The sequence below is a fragment of the Anas acuta genome, chromosome 5, assembly GCF_963932015.1.
Source record: "Anas acuta chromosome 5, bAnaAcu1.1, whole genome shotgun sequence".
NCBI lineage: Eukaryota > Metazoa > Chordata > Aves > Anseriformes > Anatidae > Anas > Anas acuta.
This window is the reverse complement of record NC_088983.1, coordinates 56,268,946-56,290,925: the sequence shown is the minus strand read 5'-3', so window position 1 is coordinate 56,290,925 and position 21,980 is coordinate 56,268,946. Positions and strand designations below refer to the sequence as shown.

Below are 21,980 nucleotides of genomic sequence, written 5' to 3'. Positions count from 1 at the left end.
CCTTACCAGTTGTTTCCTCTCTCATGTTTAGCTGCTGAGACTCCAAAGTGCTAACGTGCTGGTTTTATGTCTTGGACTGATACACAAGTGTCTTCCTTCCGTGCATGCACTGGGTGAACACAGCTAGGTTTGTTTATAGCTGGTTCCCTCTCTTCCCCCATCTCATATCCTTGCCAAACTTTCACCCCGGAAACCAAAAGCCTTCCTGAATCTTGGGATGCAGGGGACCAGCCGAGCTGATGGACAGCCAACGATGAGTGCCGACCCACGGGAGCAGTCTGTAGGGTGAAACACTTGGTGCCAAGCATCCACCGTCCGCACAATTCCCTGTCTTAGATTTTTGTTTAATTTTTCTTTTACTCCAATCTGCTTCCAGTCTGTCCCACGAACCGGCTGCTTGCCTGCACCCCGAGATGCGCGTCCTCCCAGTGACTTTCTTCCAACACACAGAGCACGGCACCAGAAGAGGGGAGTTGAGAAAACAACTCACCCACGGCATTTCTGCGGCATCCCTGCTGCCCGCAGACTGTGCTAAGGAAGTTTTGTAAGGGAAATGAATGCCCTCCAGTGGCAGAAAAGAGCAAAATAGATCAGCTCAAGTTGTTTTTGGTAACTCACAGAATTGCTGTAAGTACACTTCAGTCCATAGATGTGCCCGCCTATGGGGCACCATGCAGTACTAGCAAGGACCGTGCCATAGTTCTTGCATTTGGCAGCCTTGCAGAGCGAGGAGCTGAACCTTGGTCAAACCCTTTGGCCAATACATGGCAGTGGGCCTCGGGATGCTCAAACAGCGTGCACAGCCAGGTCGTGTTGCTGCAGGTCATGGTATCGGTCTGCTTGGCTTCGTCAGCTGCCTGTAGGTCTTGCGGAGTGTGCTGGAGCATGTGGCATGGGGGGGAACCAGCAAAACGTCACGCTGTGACCACCAGATAGAGATGGGGAGAAGGGGCAATACGGGGTCCAAATGTGTGAATCTATTGCACGTTGAGGTTTTATTCAAGAGAGTGTTCTAGCTTGACTGATTGTTCCATTTTTTAAAAAACAACGCTGTCCTAAGGTGTCCAGGCATATTTGTGGGGCAGGGAGGTTAAGGTACTGTCTTGCTGGTTTATAATGGAAAATTTTCCTGTAGAGAAATACGCTGTAGCACATTCTCTTGTTTGTTACAGAATAATCCTCTTGTAACAAAGAGCTGATGTGAGATGGAAACGTGCCTGATCACCCTGCTTTCCGAATTCAGAACAGATTCATGAACAAATGAGAAGCTTTTATAACCAAAAGCAAAAACCCAAAGAAAGATTTGACATGCAGGGGGCTGTGGGCAGACTGGGAGGCGATGGCAAGCATGAAGCAGTGTGGTCACTCTGCCCTTCAGCATGAGCGGCTCCCACCTCCCAGCCCTGATCCAAATCCCTCTATTTCTTCTGCCCTTTGGGGTGCCTGTGTCTCTTGCAGGTTAGTGCCCGACCTGTGCTGGAAGCACAGCTCCTGGCAGTGCAGAAGTTGCAAGCTGCTCGATGAAATTTGGAGATTCCTGCCTCTGAGACTCGGAGTGCCCTAAAGTGACTGACGTCCTCTTCTGGGAATCGGCCAGCATGTTATTGGGCTAGGGGGTAAAGCTGGGTGCTTCTGGTAGCTTTTGATATGGAATTGAGTAGGAATTGAGTGAGTTATAGAAGTTGTTTGACAAAAAGTTTTATGAACTTGTCCAGTTGTGTATTTTTTTTTTTTTTGGTAAATCTGAATGGACAACTTAATTCCAGAGCACCACATAACCCATGGCTGATGTAGCCCTAGCAAGGCCTTACCTAAAATGATTAAGTAAATAAAGACTTTTCTGTCTTTGGTATATATTAGATCTGAGAAACAACTGCAGAAACCGTGTTCATCCCAAAAAGCTCCTGCCACAGCAGTATGGTCACGGGCCAGGTGTGTCTGTGGGTGCAGGGAGAGCACAGACCCCGCAGCTGTCAGCTCCGTTGTGCCTGCGTGCCGTGTTTATGCACAACATTACCTTGTTATTTGCAATGCTTGCAGTATGTCTTCCTTCAAAACAAATCTCTAAAACACTATTTTTGGGTGAGACGAAGGAGGCCCTTTTGGAAAAAAAGAGACCAAGCTGCGTGTACTATGTGAATATCAGCACACGTACAAGGGATTTTGAAATGCATTTTAATGGACCCTGAATGTTGTCTGTGGAAATGCTGTTTTTCCAGAAACAGTTTTCTAAGTTCATCATCATTTGGTGATGGCCCAGGAAAGAGTGAGATCAGAAGCTGGTGCAAGCATTAGTTCAAGCCATGAATCTGCTGTAAACTCTGTCTGCTTCTCTGTAGTTAGCACTTCCCACATCTCCTTGGCTGCCTCCGTATAACCAGCTGTACAGGGGTTGAATATTTAAACATGCATCATTCAAGGGGATTACACTTAATATAGAATCATGGAATCATAGAATATCCCAAGTTGGAAGGGACCCATAAGGATCATTGAGTCCAACTCCTGGCACCACACAGGTCTGCCCAAAAGTTTAGACCATGTGACAAAGTGTAAAGTCCAAATGCTTCTTAAACTCCAACAGGCTTGGTGCAGTGACTGTGTCCCTGGGGAGCCTGTTCCAGTGTGCAGCCACCCTCTCAGTGAAGAACCTCTTCCCGATGTCCAGCCTAAACCTCCCCTGCCTCAGCTTGACACCATTGCTGTGGGTCCTATCACTGGTGATTATGGAGAACAGGTCACCTGCCCCTCCACTCCCCCTTGTGAGGAAGCTGCAGACCGCAATGAGGTCCCCCCTCAGCCTCCTCTTCTCCAGGCTGAGCAGGCCCAGTGCCCTCAGCCGCTCCTCATACGTCTTCCCCTCTGGGCCCTTCACCATCTTCGTAGCCCTCCTCTGGACACCCTCCAACAGTTTCACGTCCTTCTTGTGCTGTGGTGCCCAGCACTGCACACAGTGCTCGAGGTGAGGCCGCACCAGCGCAGAGCAGAGCGGGACAATCACCTCCCTCGACCAACTAGTGATGCTGTGCTGGATGCACCCCAGGATACGGCTGGCCCTCCTGGCTGCCAGGGCACACTGCTGGCTCATGTTCAGCTTGCTGTCAACCACAACCCCCAGATCCCTCTCTGCAGGGCTGCTCTCCAGCATCTCGTCACCCAGTCTGTGCGTATAGCCAGGGTTGCCCCGTCCCAGGTGCAGGACCCGGCACTTGCTTTTGTTAAACTTCATGTGCTTGGTGATCAATGTATCTGTAGGGAAGAAGCTAATCGTGCTCATACTATTTGCATCAGTTCTCAGGTGTGCTGAGGTCTACTTTGCTTCCTAATTTTGGCAGATCACACTTCTTTTATTTTGTTCTGTTCAGCAAAGACTTTTTAATTTTGTTTTTGGCAATGTAGTAATTGATAAGGTTAAATAGAAGAATGACCAGTCATATTCACTTAACAGAACCAGGTATCCTTCTTTTGATTTGTATGACTCAGAAAAAGTGGTCAAGATACTAAAAGCTGTATTGACCTAACTGGAGGGAAAACAAAATTGAAAAATCATTGATTACTTCTTTTCCTTTTTTTTTTTTTTTTCTTCAAGGCTACTATTATGATCGCATATAAGACATGCACATCCATGTAAATACATACAAATACACACGGCGTTATTGCTAATTCAGTAGCAAAGGAGGTTCGTGGTTAAAGAAAAGCATTTTTCTGCTTCCTTCAGACTGATCTCCAAAGGCAGTCTGCACCTTGATCCAAACGACGTTCGTCTGCTGTTGAAAGTGCTCACATGAGAAGCCCAAAGCAAAACCGTTCTTCATGGGCTGCTCCATGCTGTGGAGCTGCATGGACGTGCGGTGTTGCCGGGCTGGGCTGGGCTGGGTGAAGCCATAAAATGGGAATTGTGCTGCACTGGGTCCCAAAAATGCTGTTACTGCCTTCATTGGTGGTAGTAATAACACAAAGCTTTCAGACAGTGGTGTCTCTGGAGGTTGCTTTGTTTTTGCTGGGGAGCTTTGTTGAAATGGTCTGGTTCAATTTACGCTGCTGCCTTATTTACAGCCAGCAAATGACCTTCTGGTCGTTGTCCCCGAGTGCTGCTGCTTTTCCTCTGGAAGGACAGGCGTGCCTGCTGCTTGGACAGCAGCGCGGTGTCGTGCAGCTCCCCTGTCCTCAAACACGCTGCACACTTGAGTTGCCTGAGAGGTGGTGTGGGGAGTTAGTGAAGTCTAAACACATCTTGGTGTGCGCTTATCTGTGTATCTAGCCAGCTTCAGGACTGTGCTAGTACCCTGACACCAAAAGGTTTTGTTGACCCAGCTGGAATTTGTTCCAGCTCCTCCACATTCAGCTCGCTGTTTTCAAAGTAATAGGGTAGCTGCTGGAAAGCTGAGTTTTGAGCACAGGATCTTTCATTCCCCATTCAATCCCTGTTTCTAACACCGTGTTAGCCATCTCTTGCAGAATTTGTGACGTGATGTTTTCCCTGCCCTTTCCTGCACAATGTTACAGCCCTTTTAGGAGTCCTTGGGTCAGCATCTGTGTGCAAGATCCTGACGGGATGTCAGGCGGCGAGAGGAGGCCTCGCTGTTTCAGATCTTTCTCATCCTTAGTTTCTTTTCTTAGTCGCATTTATTTATTATTTAAATATTATGAAACATTGCCCACGAAGGAAGGGAATCCATGACCTCATAGCACTTCTATGTTCAGCAGCCGTTTCTGAGCGAGTGCTTTCCCCCTGCAGGAGGAGCAGCGAGGAATGTGTTTATGAGCAAGGACGGTCATGCATGGCGGCAGAAAATCTGAGGTCACTCTGTCTCTGCTCTCCTAAACAAGAGCCTAAAAATAGTGCCAAATTTGCTCACTGAAAAATAGAGTACAGCGCTCCTTGGCCACATAAAAGATGACTGGAGCTCTGCCTTTGTTCAAAACGCCCTCAAATTTATAGGCTGTATGGACTAAATGAAAATACTTGGAAGGAAAAAGCAGGCTTTCAGGGACTGTTGATTCATCACCTTATTCTGGAAAAATAAACCCATGGGTAAAAAGATAATAAAAATATGTTTACTCAGATGAGACACTTGATCTGATGGGGAGTATCAGTTACAGAGCCAGACTTGCCCTACGTGCTGTTTCATCTCGAGATCTGGCTGCGGATCAGATCCATCAGTCACTCTGCAGCCCTGGCCAAGCCCCCTGTAGAACATTAAAAAAAAAATAAAGAAAAAAAGGTTGGGGAAGATGGTGACGGTGCTTACTAATGCTTAACCCAGCAGTAGGGTGATTTCTCAAGCTGGGTCTGTGTTTTGGAAGCCCCACTTCCAACCTGCATCAGCCAGTTCTGGGCTTGGCATGCTCTTCGGGGGAGCTTTGCTCGGCCAGAGGGCACTGAGAGCAGGAGAACGCCAGGTTGGATGCCCGAGCTGGGTGCTGGCCCTTCTCCCTGCTGAGAGAGATGCCCCGTGTCTGTCGGGATGAGAAGCCTGCACGGGTATCTCGTGCACATGTAGGGGCAGGCACCTTGGGAGTTTTGGCATCAGGTGGTGCCCAGCCACCACCTTCCCACCCAGAGCAGTGAGTAAATTGTAGATAAGCTCCAGGAAATCAAGGACTGTGAAATGAAGCATCAAGGCTGAGAGCATGGTGCCACCATCCATGGAGCCTACCTCCCTGTACTTCATGCTCAAGAAATATCTTAAGGGGAAACCCCTATTTCTGCCCGTTCTCAGATGGACAGGAAAATGGAATGGGGGAAATGCAGCGAGATGGCCTTCAGATCTGGGCACCTGACCCAAACACCGTGTCACGTTCAGGGGAGTCCTTGCTGCTAGCACCGGTGGCTTTGGGATTGACCCCATGCAGAGCAGCGTTGGTTGTTCCTCTTCTTTCCTCATGTGCTGGTCCTGTGGGGATAACACCTGCAACACAGGAACAAAAATACCTGCGGCACTCTGGGCTGTCCTTCCCAGCAGCCAGAACAGGCCTCTCCGCTGTGCTTTTCAGGGAAGAAAGCTCAAAACTGCTGAAAGCATACATATTTCTAAATAGCTACAGCCTTGTTATCCTTTTCAGCCAGTTTGAGGCACTTCCCATGACGCCACCAACGGGTGCTCGCCGAGGGTCTGTGCAGCCGGGGCAGAAGGCTGGGGCTGGGCTGGGTGCCCTGCAGCAGGCAGTCCCGCTGGGAGCTGCTGGTGAGGGTTTTTGCTCAAAAACTGGTGATCTATGATTAATTTGATCTGTATCCTTTCCGAACTTTGGCCTCTGCCGTTAGTTTCCAGGCTCCTTCCATGGCTGCCGCGTGCAGCAACACTAGAAGAGGACACAGAAAAAGCCAGGGAGGATCACCAAGCTGGGAGTGTTAGTATGAAGTGGAAAACTTTCAGGGGGCTTCTCAGTTCTTTGGCACAGCAAGGTGATAAATCATCCTTCAAGCGCTTTTCCAGCAGATGCGGCTGTAAAATGTGCAATGCATCACGGAGCAGAGCTCCTGAGCCTCTGCGCTCGGGGTGGTGCCTCTGACAGCAGACATCTGGCTGGGCTGCCAGCAGGAAGGCGCTGCGCTTTTCCGCTCGCACTGCTTTGCTTTATTCATCTGATGGAGACAACACTCCCCGGTCCTTGCCTTCCCCCTGGCTGTCGTGCTTGGCAGCTGAGGGCACCCCGGAGATGTGCGCGTCACATCGCTGCTGCTGTGAGCTTGCAAACAGCGAGCTAGGGAAAGAAATGCTAACAGTGAAGTGGAAGCGTGCTCGGCTGCCTAAATCCTGCAGGGTGGGAAAGGAGCCCTCCTACAGCAGGTGTAGCCACAACTGCGCTTGGAAATACTTGGGGGTACCTCCCTGCAGCCCCTTCTGCCACAAAAATAATTAATTGGAGTGCAAAAGCGGTAGGAAGTGAATCATTAGCTTTGGAAATGAGTGAAGTGCACTTGGGGAGAGGGATTTTGTCCTCTGACACCAAGAGCTCTTTGAGCTGTGATAGCTACTCATTATGGAAAACAAAGAAAGTTAAATTAGGCTTATTTATTGACTAAAGTCAACAACAATAGAAATAGTGGCGATGGGTAAAAGTGATACATAAAGCATATTAGTTATATGCAAAGGTACAATTAAAGCATCTGCTGGATGGCGTGCTGGTGGCCAAAGGGATGGTGTTGGGAGTGAGCAGGGGGGCGATGAAGTCGACAAAAAGCCACAAACACAACACACACAACTGGCCGTGTTTCCTTGTGGAGTGTGCTGCTAAGGGAAGCACTGCCTTGGGGTGTTGGGAAAACCTGAAAGGATGAAGGTAGGCTCTTTCTAAACCTTCACAGTTGCCAAAAAAATCACGTGCTCTGGCTGTGCAGTGTTTGTTTTCCTTGGCAATCTTGTCGAGGAGCCAAGAAAATGAATGGGTAGGGCTCCCTCCTACCTACAGTTGTCTGCTGCATGTACTTGTCAAAGTGAAAACAAAACTGCAAAGGAGCAGTGTGGGAAAACTTGCTTGTGAACACAGTACTGTAGACAGCAGAGGACTGGAGACTGGAGGCTTGATAGTTGGAAGGAGAGGGTTGTGCCCTGCTGACTGCCAGACGTGCTCTGGGGAGCTCATCAGATCCCCTGCACGGAGCAGCATTTCAGAGGTATGCTCCTGCACCGCTCGCTGCGGCTCTGCTCCTCGCCCGCTTCCTTTCAAGGGCATTGTATGGCCCACAGCACATTTTCATAACAACATTCCTGTTTGATTAAAGTCAAAAAGCAGGCCAAGTTTTTCAGAAATTGAGTACGACATACTCTAATATTGCTCTATCTTCTCCGTGTCTGCTGTTCTGTGATCTTTGCTGCTTTGAATGCTTCCAAAAATAACTTGAAAGAGGTGCATGGCTTGCTTATTGCCAACACAAGTAGTTATTGATCTAAGCGACGGCTTGGAGAGGAAGGACAGTAGAGAAACCACCCTCTGCTATCCACATGTTTAGACCTCCTGCCTCCTTTTGGTCGAGCTAATGAGGAAAGAGATGTATTGTGGCACGGCAACAAAGAAATCTTCTGCCTGCTTCAAAGTTGTTGGGTGCTTTAACATGTTAAAAAAATGAAGTCATTAAACTACACAAAATGTTTGACTTCAAATATATTTTGCTAACTCAAACAGCCCATGCCCTACAAGACAGTTCACGTAGGTAGTCTCCTGGTTTTGACAATTTCCTTTTCTGCAGTTTAATCGGAGGTTATTTGGAAGTGGGGTTTCTTATGAACAGTTGCCAATTATTCTCCTTTTTGGGGTGGGTGTGAAAAGGGAGGTCTGTGCTCTTTCAGCATCTTGATCTTTACCATCTTGTTGTGCTACTGGAGTGGCATTACAAGGTGGGGGATCTTCTGTAAGTTTAAAATGTAAGTATAAAATGTATTTATTAATTCAGAGCTTTTACCAAAAGCAATTCCAAGTTTACAGCTTGTAACTTTAAGATATGGGCTTGCCCTAAGCTGACAGTTAGCTTTGGGAACACCTGGTGTGACATGCAAACATGTTTTGGTTAAAATCGGTGATATAAGCAGTGAGGTCCTGGAGGCTAAGCAGAGGGTTTGCAGTGAAAAACTTGAATTTTGGTTCTGCATCAGACTTGTGTGGATAGAGTGACGCTTGCCCAGTTAAAAGGGACATCTCACGGAACTCACAGAGGTTCTGCTGGGGTTGGATTTTGTCTGTGCTGTGCTTCACGTCTCCACCAGGGAACAGTTTTTATTATTATTTGCACTTCATGATGTACTTTCTGCATGAAACATTTTGTTATATATATATATATAAAGCTAGAATTAAGTTCATAGGCAAAACTGTAGGATTTATACACAGCAAATTGCGTGCAAGCACAGTGACCAGGCTGTTGGGGAACGTAGGGCCAGCAGCACTCCTACAGCCACCATCCTGCCTGGGTACACGGTATATGCCTGTCATCAGCAAAGCTGCCTTTTTTGTATTTGTCTTGTAAAATTTAGCACTGATCCTACGCGTTTTGGGGGAAAACAGTTTGAGGAAGCGTGGGTGTGTAAGGGCAGTATCTCCCAGGCACAAAATATGAACTGAGCCCAAAAGAATAATTGGTTCCACAATGGCTTTTAATAAACAGACAGATGACTAAAAGAAGTTTCAGAAAATTACTGAATAAAAGCAGAAAATCTCCTTGCTATTCATCATCTTTATAGATCCCAAGATGTCTTATTAAAATGTTAAAAATGTCAATCCTCGCTAATTGTTATATGCCAAATATCCCAGCTAAAGCACAGGATTGCTGGTGTTTTACAGAATATAGGTATAAGCCTTTCCCCATCTTTTCCACCTTTTATAGCAAAGGCAAAAAAATACAGTGCTCTTCTTTCCAAAGTTAACTACTAAAGGAGACACTGAGAAATCAAATAACCACCGAAAGCCATTTTTGTTGTGCTACATATTAATGTCAGTTTAAAACTGTAACAAAAATATTTGGCTGTGTACTGAAGAGGACTGGCTCTGAACCACGCTGTGCCCGTTCACACCCAAATCCCAGTTCAGATTTATTTGCTTACTGAGCGACATCTGTTGACTGTAAATTATGAGTAGAAGTCTTGAGAGTGTTTGCAAGCTTATGTCAGGGTCTCATTTAGGGTTTTTTGTGCTCTCTTGTCGTTGTTGTTGTTAACGTAGTTAATTCTACAGCTACTTAATTTCACAGTTACAGTACTGTTATTTTAGCCTGCCAGGAAGTGGCATGGGTTTATTTAATTTTAATTAATTAATTAATTAATTTTAAGCAATAGTTTGGAAATCAGCAGTTGAATGGAGCAAACTGGGGAGCAGAAGGGTGGTTATCTTGTCAGGCCCTCAGCATGGGTGAGAGGGCATCCTCTTAGCTCCACACCTAGAAGGAATAGACTCAATGGACATACATTTGGGTGTGAAAACCTGAATTTTAAACCTCTGTCTTTCAATTTGGCATCGGAATATGGGGGGAAAAAACAGTGGTGCAAAGCTGTAGCTAACTTGTGTAGTAATTGCTGCAGCGATTTTTGCATGGTGTGATCTCTAGTCAGAACGCGAGTGAGAGAATATCCTGCCGACCGCATCTGCCAAAGGTGTGCTCTGGTATTTGGTATTAAAAATGGATCTGAATTCAATCACTGGGTTGGAAGGGACCTTAAAGACAACCTGGTTCCAACCCCCTGCCATGGGCAGGGACACCTCCCGCCAGCCCAGGTTGCGCAAAGCCCCATCCAGCCTGGCCTTGGACACCTCCAGCGATGGGGCAGCCACAGCTTCTCTGGGCAGCCTGTGCCAGGGCCTCACTGCCCTCACAGGGAGGTCATTTCTGGCCCTATCAGCGACCTCCACACTGAGAATTTTCTGTTCCTAATGCAGAGGAAAATTAATGCAATGCATTCTCTGTTAGCTCTAGGGTTTCCAAGCTTATGAACTTAGAAACGTAGAAAAAGTTATTTGTGGCTGTGACAGTCGTCACGTGTACATCGGAATACACAGAGCACAGCAGCTGTTGACTGAGAGCTCATGGTAAAGTGTGGTTCTTCTTAGAAGGGTCTCTACATAAAAACAACTCCAGAGCAGCGGTTGCTTGTTTTGCTAATGAATTGGGTTATGATTTATGCAGCAAAGGATGCCTCTCTGAAAGTAGTGGAAGATGCTGTTCATAACAAACCTGTAGTTACTAATGCTTATAAACTCCTTCTTGATGATCCTTTCAAGCTTTTTAGGGGGGGCGGGTGTATCTGTGAGGGCAAATCCCTGGGGTATCCCAGTGGGATACCCCTGTAAAGTGATAAGTTTAAAGCCATTTGCATGTTGCTTTTAAAAAGAAAATAAGTTGACTGAGGTAGCAATTCACTTGTAGATTCCAAGACTAGGGCACAGACAGATCTTTAATTGCTCTGAGCAGCAAGTGTCTCAGCACCTGATGGGATTCAGAAATACATTCAGATATTCATAATGTTAGTTTCTGACATGAGTTATTTTATTTATACTTTTTTTTTTTTTTTTTTGAGGTTAGACAGTCTAGTTTTGTTTGTTCTAGTCAGAAGAAAGCTCAGTCCCTATTCAGGACCCTCTTTCGGAGGAGCCGGAGCCTTGACATGACCACATCCCAGTCGGCGTAGGCACCCTCCAGGTGGCGAGTCACCTCTGATCCCGACTGGAAGCTCTGGCGACCATGAAGCACGCGCCAGTTGTCGAACGTTACTATGTCTCCTGTGAAGAGATGGCACAAAGTTCAACAGCTGGTATATTTTATTCCTTCAGACAGATGATGTTGAGATAGATCTATATCAACAGCTAGGGAGTGATAGTTTCAGATAACTCGTCTGAAGGTTTTGGTGATGTGGTAGCTTTAGATTAGCTGGTGATTCTCAACCAGAGAGGCCAGGAAGCTCCAACTCTGTTTCTGGACAATCCCGTGGACAAATAGAAAAAAAAAACAGTTGAGATAGCTTAGAGAAAAGTATTAGATGAGTTTCTTTGTAAGAAGGTACTTGTTTAAAAAAGAACTTCTGCCCCTAAAAGACATCAAATCTTTCTTCCCAGATGCTGGGAAGCATGGACAGATTGAGCCTGCCAAAAATGGACCTAAAAAGTGTACAACACATACAAATTATCTTTCTTTTTAACCTTCTACCTCGTTTATCCACGTTTCTTTTGTTTGGACAAAGCTGTGCTGAACCTCTGAGGAGATACTGGAGACAAAGCTCAGCGAAAGCCTCTAACTGGGGACTAGCCCAGCACCCTGAGTCACCCCCATGAGGTTGAGTAGGCTTGCCACAGCTCGGAGGCATGCTTAGAAAGCAGAGTGCTAGGGGAAATCCGTGGAAGGATCAAAGGGGTCAAAGAAAAGCGGGTGATTTTCACTTGATGGGTCTGTAACTACTTGTGCAATACACATCCTGCATTACTATCCCTGTTAAAAGAATTCTGAGAGTACAAAGCTAAACCACTGAAAGTTAGGAAATGCCTTAATTAGGGCCAGCTTGTCATTTAAATTTTTCTCCTTTGTGTGCCACCATTATGATAAATCTCTGGTTAAATACCCTTATGCTCTTTCATTCCTACGTACCCTTCCCTCTACTGCCGTTTTGGTGCATTTAATGGTAGGAAGATGGTACTTGTGTAATGGGACGTACTTTGTTTTATCATTTATTATGTGATCCTATAAATTATTTTATTGCATGTTCCCAATAGGCAGTGATTCGTTTCCTCATAGACATTTTAAAGGCAGTAGCACCATGACGTGTGATGTGGTCACGTACACTAATAAGTTTACTTTTGTAACACCTCGTGGGAGCTGAGGGACTATTTGTATTTTTTTTTTATAGTTGGAGAATGAAGGAACTGAGATTAAGGCCAAAGTAGTTAAATATATGTATGGGCTAACTTTTAAAGAGCACTTGTGTTTTATGCTCGAAACACAGCCCCGTGCAACTCCAGCTGAAGTTTACAGCACTTAGTGCCTCTGCAAATCTGCCTCCAGCTGTCTTGCACAGGCCACCCAGAAAAAGCAGCACAACGGCAGAGACTTCCGAAATTCATCCCGCATTACTCGGGCATTGGGTGCCTAAGGAAGGGAGGTGACTGAATTCCCTGCAGCACTGGTGAGGTGCCCTGGGAATACACAGGAGCGGCACAACACAGGCGAATCATCTGATATAATGTTCCTACCCTGCATGAACGAGGGTGTGATCACGTACCATGTACTGAACTGGGTGGCCCAGCAGGCTTGCAAGTGATGTTTCCCAGTTGTGGTGCTGGTGCTTTGACAAGTTAAATTTCCTACGTGGCGTGAGTCTTTGTCCTAAACAGACAGGTTGGGCTAACCAATAGATTCTATCCCCCACCCAGACACCTCATTTTTTTTTCTTTATAGTGGAACGATGGCAGAAGAAATCTATGAAGTGAATGTGAAGATACGGTGTGAAATAACATAGGTGACAAACAGGGCTAACATTTCCTCTCAGTGCCAGGACAGCGCTAACAATGCTCGAGTGTTTTGACATGTCAGGAGAAACATGAAAAATCATTGCGAGGAGAAACAACTTCCTGACCTGGTTTCAGCTTGTAAGTAAACTTGTGTTCTCTGCTGTTTAATAAATCATCAAATTCCTTTAGAGCTGCATAAAATGGCCGCACTTTTTCGGCTGGTATGTCAAACACTGTGTCTCTTGTTGCATTATTGTAATTGATGCGAACTACTTGGCCTCTGTAATCCACACTGTGAAACAGAGAAGGGAAGGAAAAGAAATGTATTACGTTGTTACTGAAACATTTTAGCAATTAACAAACAACTGAACTCTTCTCTTGAATCTTAGAATCATGGAATCATTCAGGCTGGAAAAGACCTTCAAGATCATCAAATCCAACCATCGACCTGACTTACTTTTCTAAACAAAATTCAAGTCTATGACAAAGGACGATACCACAAGGTTAGTTCCCTCATTCCTAATTGTTACTGGATTGGAATTTGGTAATTAATCCTAACTAGGGAAAGGGATCATAAGCAAAAAGCGTAGACACTTGATTTCCTCAAATTACTACATTCTGTACACCTCAGTCATAGAGTCGAAGTTTTTAAATTCAGGAGAGATTAGGAACACTTAAATTTGATCTTTTTATAGTATATCGATGTTAATCTAAATACTTCACAGTAGGACCTCTCTCTGGCACAGAGCAGAGGGACAGCTACACAGCACAGGCTGGAATTGAGCAACCAGCCCAGCTGCTGTGCCTGCACCCAGAAGGTATCCTAAAGACCGCGAGTTCTCCCTAGAACTGGGCAAGGCCGAATAAGGAAAACTATGCTGCAGTGTGACAGCAAAGAACAAGTAATAAATACACTGGCTTCCTAAAGGAAAAAAAAAAAAAAGGCAACTCCAGACCCAGTTAAGGCACAGTTTCCCCACAAGGTGGCAGGAGCAGACCTTTTCCTACCAACACGCAATCCCCTGACACTGGGGCTTTTAGTTTTCGATGTAGTTGTGTTGCTGAAGCTACTCACTCTATAATCCTTTGCTTACACTGCACGGCAAAATCACAGTAGTCGACCCCGACATCCGTATAGTCTACAGCAGTAGAGGACAGGATCTGGTATGCTTGAGGGTTTTGTTGCTTCAGCTTGTTGGAAACGTGAAATCCATCTACAACTTCACTGTCACCTCCTGCAGCTGTTTGCTTTATACAGTGGAGAAACTGAACCTGTAGCGCATTGAGATCTCATTATAACAACAATTACCCTGTGTATTTAATAGTTAATTAGCATCAGTTTTATCTTCTTTTTTTTTTTTCCCCAAGCAAAAGACTGACTTCCCATTGCTGCAGCTTCACAGTACTTTGATGCCATTATCCCACAGGCAGAAAGTTCAAATTTAACATTCATAAGTCCATCCCATTTGGGACATCTTCTAACACTTGCAGCCTTTTATTATTTCCTGCAAGTCAAGTGCAAAGCTCTGCTGTAACTTCTTTCTTCTGAGGCGCTGTTTGCCGCAGTCATACAATTTTAAACGCACCGCAGTCTCCCTCCTTATCTCGACAAAGAGGATTATTTTTCTCTTGCAGAAACAAAACCTGTTGTGAATTATCTGTTCACAAAGAAAGGTGGCTCGTGGAAGGCAAGGGGCCCAGTGTCTGTAATAAAATCGGATTAAGGAAGTTTCACTTCACAGTGAAGTTGCCAAGGCGTAGGATGGGACAGAAAGTGCGAACTCTGCACTGGTGTAATTATGTAGATCTAATTATTAATGTTTTTTTGTTGTTGTTGTTGTTGTTTTTTTAGTGTTATTGGTGGTGATTTTAAACCAGGATATCTCCTGGATAATAGTTGCAAGATCAAAATGTGGGAAATCCTAAAGCTATTTTTACAGGATTCCTATGAACTCATCATCCATTTAAAAAGGTTTCTTCAATTATTTGTATGAAATACATCCTCAGAGTTCAAATAGTGTGTAAACACTATATAAATAAAACTACATTCAGGATGATGCTTGAAAATAATTCAGTGTCTTGCAAGCATGTTTGAAAGGAAGAGGTTTTGCTCTTTTATGTTTCATAGCAGTGAGAGCTTTGGCACAGGTGAGGCTGTGAGCTAACTCATGGCTGTGCTCTCTTAATGAAGTTCTCTTCCATTTTTATTCCACACTAATGAATAGCATCTAGTGATTTTAATAGGTGATGCTAATTTGATGCTTATTTGTGGATAAATCATATTGGCTTTTTATTTATAGGAAAAAATGACAGAAAGTGTGGTAAAGTAATAGAAAGGGAAGTTGTAGGTATGGATGCAAACTTTTGCAGTATTTTCCTTGTTCCTTCACGTGTGTTCCTGCTGCTTTTCAGTTCTTTGGTGAATTCTGTGGATTAGGCTTTGAAGTGACATGGGTTGGGGGAAGAGCTATGTCCTGTGGAGGTGGTTTGGCTCTGGAGAATGCCCCCTGTTTGTCTGTTGTCACCAAAAGCGTGAGTGCCTAACTTCAGCCAATTTGTAAAAGACAGGACATGACATCTTAATCATGTTTCTTCTGATTTGTTCTCCTGAGGTGAACAGTCTTGTCCTAACTTGACTGCAGCATTCAGACACCCAACTCCAATGTAAGGAAAACAGTATCAAAAGCACAAACCATATGAGAAAGCGTGAGTGCCCCGTAAGATTCTCAATACTTTGAGAGTTTTCATTTGAAAATGTTGGGATACATAACGGGCTTGCTATGCAGAATTGACATCATAATGTTTATCTATGTATATTTACATTGTTATATAAAGATTCATCTACCATTATTTTTATATTGCTCTTTTAAATCAAAATGTAGAGTCGCTGAATGCTGACTTCATTTTAATTCATGCTTTGCGCTATGGGAACAATTCCCTTTTGCAAAGTCAGTAGGTTTGTCTTACCCCAGGTGGATGCTGCAGAACAGGGTAATCGGTGTGAAAGCACAGCTTCCCGGTCGTGTAAGCCACGTTGTTAGCATCTGCCTTGTCTTGCACTTGCCAAGTCGGTCTTTACAATGAAAGGGAAAAGAGAAAACATGTGAGAACAGTCAGCCAGCATGCTGTGCACATGGAGACCATGAAATCACAAGAGAAGAGAGTTACTCCATCTTTGAACATGAACGTCTTGTAAATTACAAGGAAATGATTGAGCAGTGTCCCCTGCAGCTTATTTCAGGCTTATTTGTGCAACGCTGGTGATTTTAAGCATTACTGAATTCAGGCTAGAAACTGAGTGTGGAGAGGGACATCTGGCCCCAGGCAGTATCTAGAGGAGTGATGGTTTCCAGCACTGGTGTTTTGCTGAATGCAAGGATCAGATGAGGACAAGAACCAAGCCATATCTTCTGGGCTAAATCAACACCTATTTCTGAGGCTTCAGAAATACTCGAATGGGATTTGGACCACTTTTTATGGGCTTTACTTTTTTCCCTGCCAGATGGAGTACACAAGTGAAATATAAAATTATTTAAAGCTATATAATTTTGCCCCAAAGTTAATTTTAAAGTTTCACAGTCTTGGAAAATACAGAGTGTCCTTTGCAGTGGGATTTTTCCTGGTACACGCAGACTCACCATTAAAGAGAAATTGTCTTGATTTAAAACTTCATACCTTCTTTCTCTTTGCTGATGCTCTCTCTGAAAATTCCCCCTCCCCCTTATCTAATCACATAGTTTCTGTGTTGAAATTAGACAAAATTCTGTATGAAAGTTTACTGACAAGTGCAAAAAAACGGAGTCTTAGTTATATAATAAAGACGTGAATACATCCCGTTGCAGCGCATTCAAACCCTGTTTCATGTGGCAGGCCGTGCAGGAGAGATGGAGACCAAGACCCACACATTTGGTCTGCACAGAGCGTGGGGCTGAAGCAAGCCCTCAGCGAGGGTGTGATGGAGATGCAGACGCTCGCCTGGGGAAGCCTCAGTCACCATATGCAGGCCATGGAATTGAGGAACGTGAGTGACTTAAAAGAAAAATGTGAAACTCATTTTTCCCCTTTGAATTAGTGTAGACCAAATCTATTATGTGTTTCAGGTGGTGTGCTTGCATTACTTGTTAATAGCGCTTAAATAAGAAAAGAGGATAAAGCACATGCAGACCGAAATCACTTCTATGTAGTATACAAACACTTTTGTTCCAGAAGTAGCAGTTGATATAAGAACTATGCAAAACACTAAAGCTGAATTTCTGAAATTACTAAGGGGAAAAAAAAAAAACTTGAATATTTGCGAGTGTGCTTCAACGCCTGGGAAAAATCACTTTTATTATATGGTACAGCACATATTCATCAGTACATGACTTCAGTGCTGAAGTATGGTAACTTGAACCACATTTCCATAGCTCCCACTTGTACAGCCAAAAACTAGCTTGTTATATCACCCTTGTCACTGGTGTTGATGGTAGCTATGTTCACTCCATATTTAATTACAAAGGCTCCAGTATCACTTACTGTTTCTAAAACAAATTAATGCATTTTAATTGTCTCATTTATATACAATAGATACAATTGCTGGAATGGTAATACTTTCTAAAGCTGTTGTGACATCTTGCAAAAGAGGTCAGAGCTTTCCTGCTGCTATGCTTTCCAGGGGACCTGTCCCTGGAGGTTCCCCTTTCACGCGTGGAGCTTCTGTCACAGCTCATTACTGCCTTGCAGTCAGCAATAATTAAACAGACAAAGTGATTCTAATGGGGAGCCGAGTGCTGGGCCTGGAAAAAAGACTTTGTCAAAGTATCAACAGAGCTCAAGTATGAACTCAGTCATGGGGAGAGCTGTTAGACCAAGTCCAGGAGAGGAAAGAAAGAAAGAAGATGCTTTTTTACAGGAGAAAACACAGGTAATGTCAGAGGACTCCCATCCCGTAGAGAGAACAAAACAGAATGGCTTATGGTTTACTAATTAGGGTCAGATTTCAGCATGAATTGCTCACGCTATTTGACATAGCAGGAAATTTGGCACCAGGCGGGCGTAGCGCTTCTTGTTTTGGCATTAAGGGGCGACGTGAGCTCAGTCTCTCTGAGCAGAAAACTACTCTGCCTGGCTTGTCTTTAGCTTTAGAAAATGGCTGCGGTAGGAACTGAAGCCACACTTAAATCACCTGGCCTTGCACTTCATTAAAAATCGAGGTCTTGTTTGTAAGAGATTTGGGACCTGTGTCCTCCTCTTGCAGCTGCAGCCCTCTGGGAGGTGCAGGTGGGCCCCAAGGAAGCCCTCGATTCACCCCAAGCACTGAGAGAGGTTTCTGAAGGGGAAGGGTCCAGCACAGGAGGGTTTGGTGAAATGCACTGCAGGAGGAGGGGAGAACCTGCTGGTGGAGTTGTTCCTCTGTAGTTTAACAAAAAAAATGCTCACAGGGAAGTAAGTGTGGACCCCCCTCTTGTAGGGCTGATGCAGAGAATGTTTCCACAGAAGTGACCTTTTAAGATAGCATGTACCAAACAGACATCTAGGCAAGAAAAAAGGCTTTCATTTTTCCACGTACATGTTATATTCATTTCTGTTACATTTCAGTAAAATGCATGGCCCTGCAGAGGGATGTTTTATTCAACAAACTTGACCGTTTCAGGTTTATCTATTTTATTTAAAATATTAGTAGGTCTTGTACTTGGGCACTGGTGAAATAGCAAGGGGACTACCAACAATTATGATTTTATTACAGTTGTAAAAAGCACTTCAGAATTGAATGCCAGTAATAAATGAACTTCTCTTTTAGGGGTAAAGACATGGACCAAAAGCAGCTGTTCTGAGCCTGTCATTCAGTTTGAAACCTCAGTACAATTTCTGCTACTGTGAGAACTATGTCAGAGTACCGAGACCGGGTGCTACAGTAAGTACATTGAATAAGGAAACAGGTTAAATCAGGAGAAAAGGTACTACATGAAAAGAGGCCTTTTATCCTCTGTAGTAGTTTTAGACTATGTTCCAGCTACTCATGCCTCAAAATAAGAAACTTCTTTCTTTTAAAACAGTTGAAAACAAACAAACCACCACCACACACACACAAAAATTGAAATCTTCACAATTTCATGTGATGGATTCACATTTAACAAAAGCTGGGTTATTAAGCTATTTGAATATAGCTCCCTAGCTATCTGTTGGGTACATTTAGCATGTTACCGCTTCATACATAGCTGTATTAAAACATTTGACACTAGGTTTGTGACTTAAGAATAGTTAATGGGTAATTTTTAAATCACTACACCTAACAGGAAGCTTACATGTGATCCTAACTGTATTTTTTAGTACTTGTGGAATTCCCTCCTCACCCCTCTTTTTAAAAACAGTGCTCTTATTGTGGGGGCAATGTCCCAGGTCATTTTAAAAAGCATTTCATGTGCAATGTGTGTGCCTGCACGTGTGCAAGAGTGCTGGGAGGAAGGAGCCATGGCTGATAGTTGTGCAGCTGAATGATGCTTCTTCTGAGAAGGGTTAATATTTTGCAACCCAACTTTCTATTTACAGTCTTTTTGATTAACAAACAAAACAAAACAAAGGTTTAATTGACACCAAAAGGAAATCTGATTTAAATAGTGAAAGCAGCTCTAAATATTATTTGCCCAATTGTTGTGGACTGAGGTCAAATTTCAGCCTTGTCCTGAACGTGAACTGGCATGGACATGAATGATCAGGAAGTTCACTGAAGGATGTATTAAAACACTTAAATATATGTCAGAGACTCAGAACTCATCCATACAAATCAGTTTGATTGAAATCATTTTTAAACACAATAAATACAACAAATACATCAAACTGACCTTAAACAAAAGGAAGTATTTAATAAACATTACTCTTTATAACCATATTAGGCAAGAATCAGTGAGGTACAACACTAATTTATTTTAACAGAAAAATTCTGATGGCACAACTGAATCTGAATCTCTTATTGGCTCAGACAGTCAGGTAAAACGTCCTAATAGTTAATGCACATTTATTTATTAATTGACTCTCTGGAATCTCTTAAACAGCGCAGAGAGTTATCGCAAGGTGGACACTGAAGACAATTTCGAGTGGGAAATTTGCAGTAATTTTGAACAGCAAGGATGCCAAGAGCTGAGGCAGACAGCCAAGCAGAATGGCAGATGTTTCGTCTTACAGTGCTTACAGTGCTGCTAAGTGTTGTAAGTATCAAAACCTTTTGGATGCCTTTGTGAAAAACATGTTGTGGCACTCAGCAGATGGACAGTGGATGAAATGCCTCTAGGAGATGTAGAGATCATTTCCAGTTTTAGGGCCTAGGAACTTCTAGATCCAGTTCCTCATCCCTTAAACAAAGGGAAGCTCCTACAAGTTCTGTTGTAACCCAAGCACACATGTGGGGTATTTTGAAGGGTTGCTTTTTCCCCTGTCTCAAGCTATCGTGCAGATATTATGTACTTTGTTGTAGTGATATGCTTTAACAAGGAACCAGTTTGTTGTTCTCTGCTCATTGCTAACTGAACTAAGATACCCCTGCAGCTTTCATCCCTCGGGTACCCCAGAGAGCAGCAGAACACCCTGAGAAGGGAGCCACTGCATAGCTGCTATGAGGAGCACATCAGAACAGAAAAAGCAAGCGGTGCTACTTGCATAACGATGCAAGTATTTAAGTGAGACCTGTAGCAGGCTGCCAGATGTAGACGTGCTTGACATTAGGAATGCTTTTAACAGCAGAAAATATTTACTAGCACTGGACGAGGTTTCCAAGTGGAGCAGGGAGTTCTGTTCCCATTAGATTTAGTAGGATGGACATGACCGAATCCCAGTTAACATTGAAAACCACTTTTCCTTCTGGCACAGTGAGCAGAAAGGGGAAAAAAACATCCTAGTGAAAGTACATCATCTTAACCAACCTAGTACATTATACATGTTTCTTTTTCAAGCCTTACAAATATTTAAGGTGGTTTCTGGAACTGACAGAAGACTCATAATATTAATGGTAATTTAAAGCAGTTGTTCCCTCTACCCCTCTCTTTTGAGAGGTCAACAGAAAAAAAAATAAATAATAAAATGCCATTCTCACAAGTGTTGTATCTGAAGTTCACTGAAGTGAACTCAGAATTTTGGCTGATTTTGAAGATTTTTCCTGTGCCAGCTTCCCAGGTTTGAAACACAGGAAAAAAAGTGTCACAGAAACAGGTTGATTTTCAACATAAGAAGTATTACGAAGAATTCCATTTTTCCTGTGTGACCAAGGGAAGGGATGCCGTGGCCACAGCCATTCCTTGCAGGGGTTGTGGTGTTTAGTTTTCAAGTCAACTGACACGTTCCTAGTGCAGGATACGCCACTCAGCTTTCACTTGTGTTTTATCCAGGCACAATATTCTTTGGTGAACCTTGCAGAAGCAAATCCATAACTATGCCTTAAAAACTATGTTTTTGTTCTCCGTTAGGGGTGCTGGTGTTTGGAGTGCTGTCTGGAGTACAGCCATACGCTGCGGCCAAGGTCACAAGGACACTGCTCCGAGGCAACCCCACACGGAACCAATGTGCCAGTGAGTGACTCTGCCAGAGGGATGCTTGGGCTGCCAGAGATTTGAATCAAGCTTTTGTTGCAGAAATACTGAAATATAACTAGTGAGAAAGAAAAAGATAGCAGGTCTTGTTCATAGATTTAAACTCTTTCCCTCTACATTCATGCAATTTAGTGTCAGGGCTCATATGTGAGCATGTCTGAGGGCAGCAGCTGACCTGGGAGCAGGGTCCTCTGGGTGCATGGGCAGAAAGCAACACTAAAGTGGAGAGAATGGATCAGGACTAACTTCCATGCTGCCAGAAGTTGCTATTATATCACCCTAGCTCTTCCCCTGCCTTTTAGAAGTTGTTTAATAAATTTAAGAGCCAGTAGTATTATCTAATGATGGAACTTCACTGGTCAAAAGAAGATGTAACAATAAACAGTAAGTCTTAAGCACTGTAGCTTGAAAAAAGGACCTTTCCTTTACCCTTCTCCCTCTTGATTTAATAAATTTCTCCCAGTATCATAGTGCTGCTCATACCAACCTCACCCACAT

At 43.9% G+C, this 21,980-nt stretch overlaps 1 protein-coding gene and 1 long non-coding RNA gene across 14 annotated transcripts in view; one reads left to right on the top strand and one right to left on the bottom strand.

Annotated features, from left to right (window-relative positions):
* Positions 1–21,980, top strand: part of LOC137857869 (uncharacterized) — an 87,092-nt gene that overhangs the window by 60,836 nt on the left and 4,276 nt on the right. For 8 of the 12 annotated variants that reach the window (XR_011097307.1, XR_011097309.1, XR_011097310.1 and 5 more), the window contains 6 exons: positions 12,872–13,062; positions 13,314–13,427; positions 15,574–15,630; positions 16,795–18,817; positions 19,956–20,108; positions 21,360–21,461. This is a non-coding gene — a long non-coding RNA (uncharacterized lncRNA). The remainder of the gene's footprint in view (positions 1–12,871; positions 13,063–13,313; positions 13,428–15,573; positions 15,631–16,794; positions 18,818–19,955; positions 20,109–21,359; positions 21,462–21,980) is intronic. The other 4 variants (XR_011097306.1, XR_011097305.1, XR_011097312.1 and 1 more) reach the window with 4 other exon arrangements.
* The window catches only part of BBOX1 (gamma-butyrobetaine hydroxylase 1), a 42,386-nt gene continuing 31,356 nt past the window's right edge, over positions 10,951–21,980 (bottom strand). For both annotated transcript variants that reach the window (XM_068684997.1, XM_068684998.1), the window contains 4 exons: positions 15,892–15,997; positions 14,000–14,196; positions 13,050–13,216; positions 10,951–11,205 (listed from right to left, as the gene is read on the bottom strand). In XM_068684997.1, the coding sequence (XP_068541098.1) occupies positions 11,045–11,205; positions 13,050–13,216; positions 14,000–14,196; positions 15,892–15,997 (631 nt within the window). In that variant the 3' untranslated portion in view covers positions 10,951–11,044. The remainder of the gene's footprint in view (positions 11,206–13,049; positions 13,217–13,999; positions 14,197–15,891; positions 15,998–21,980) is intronic.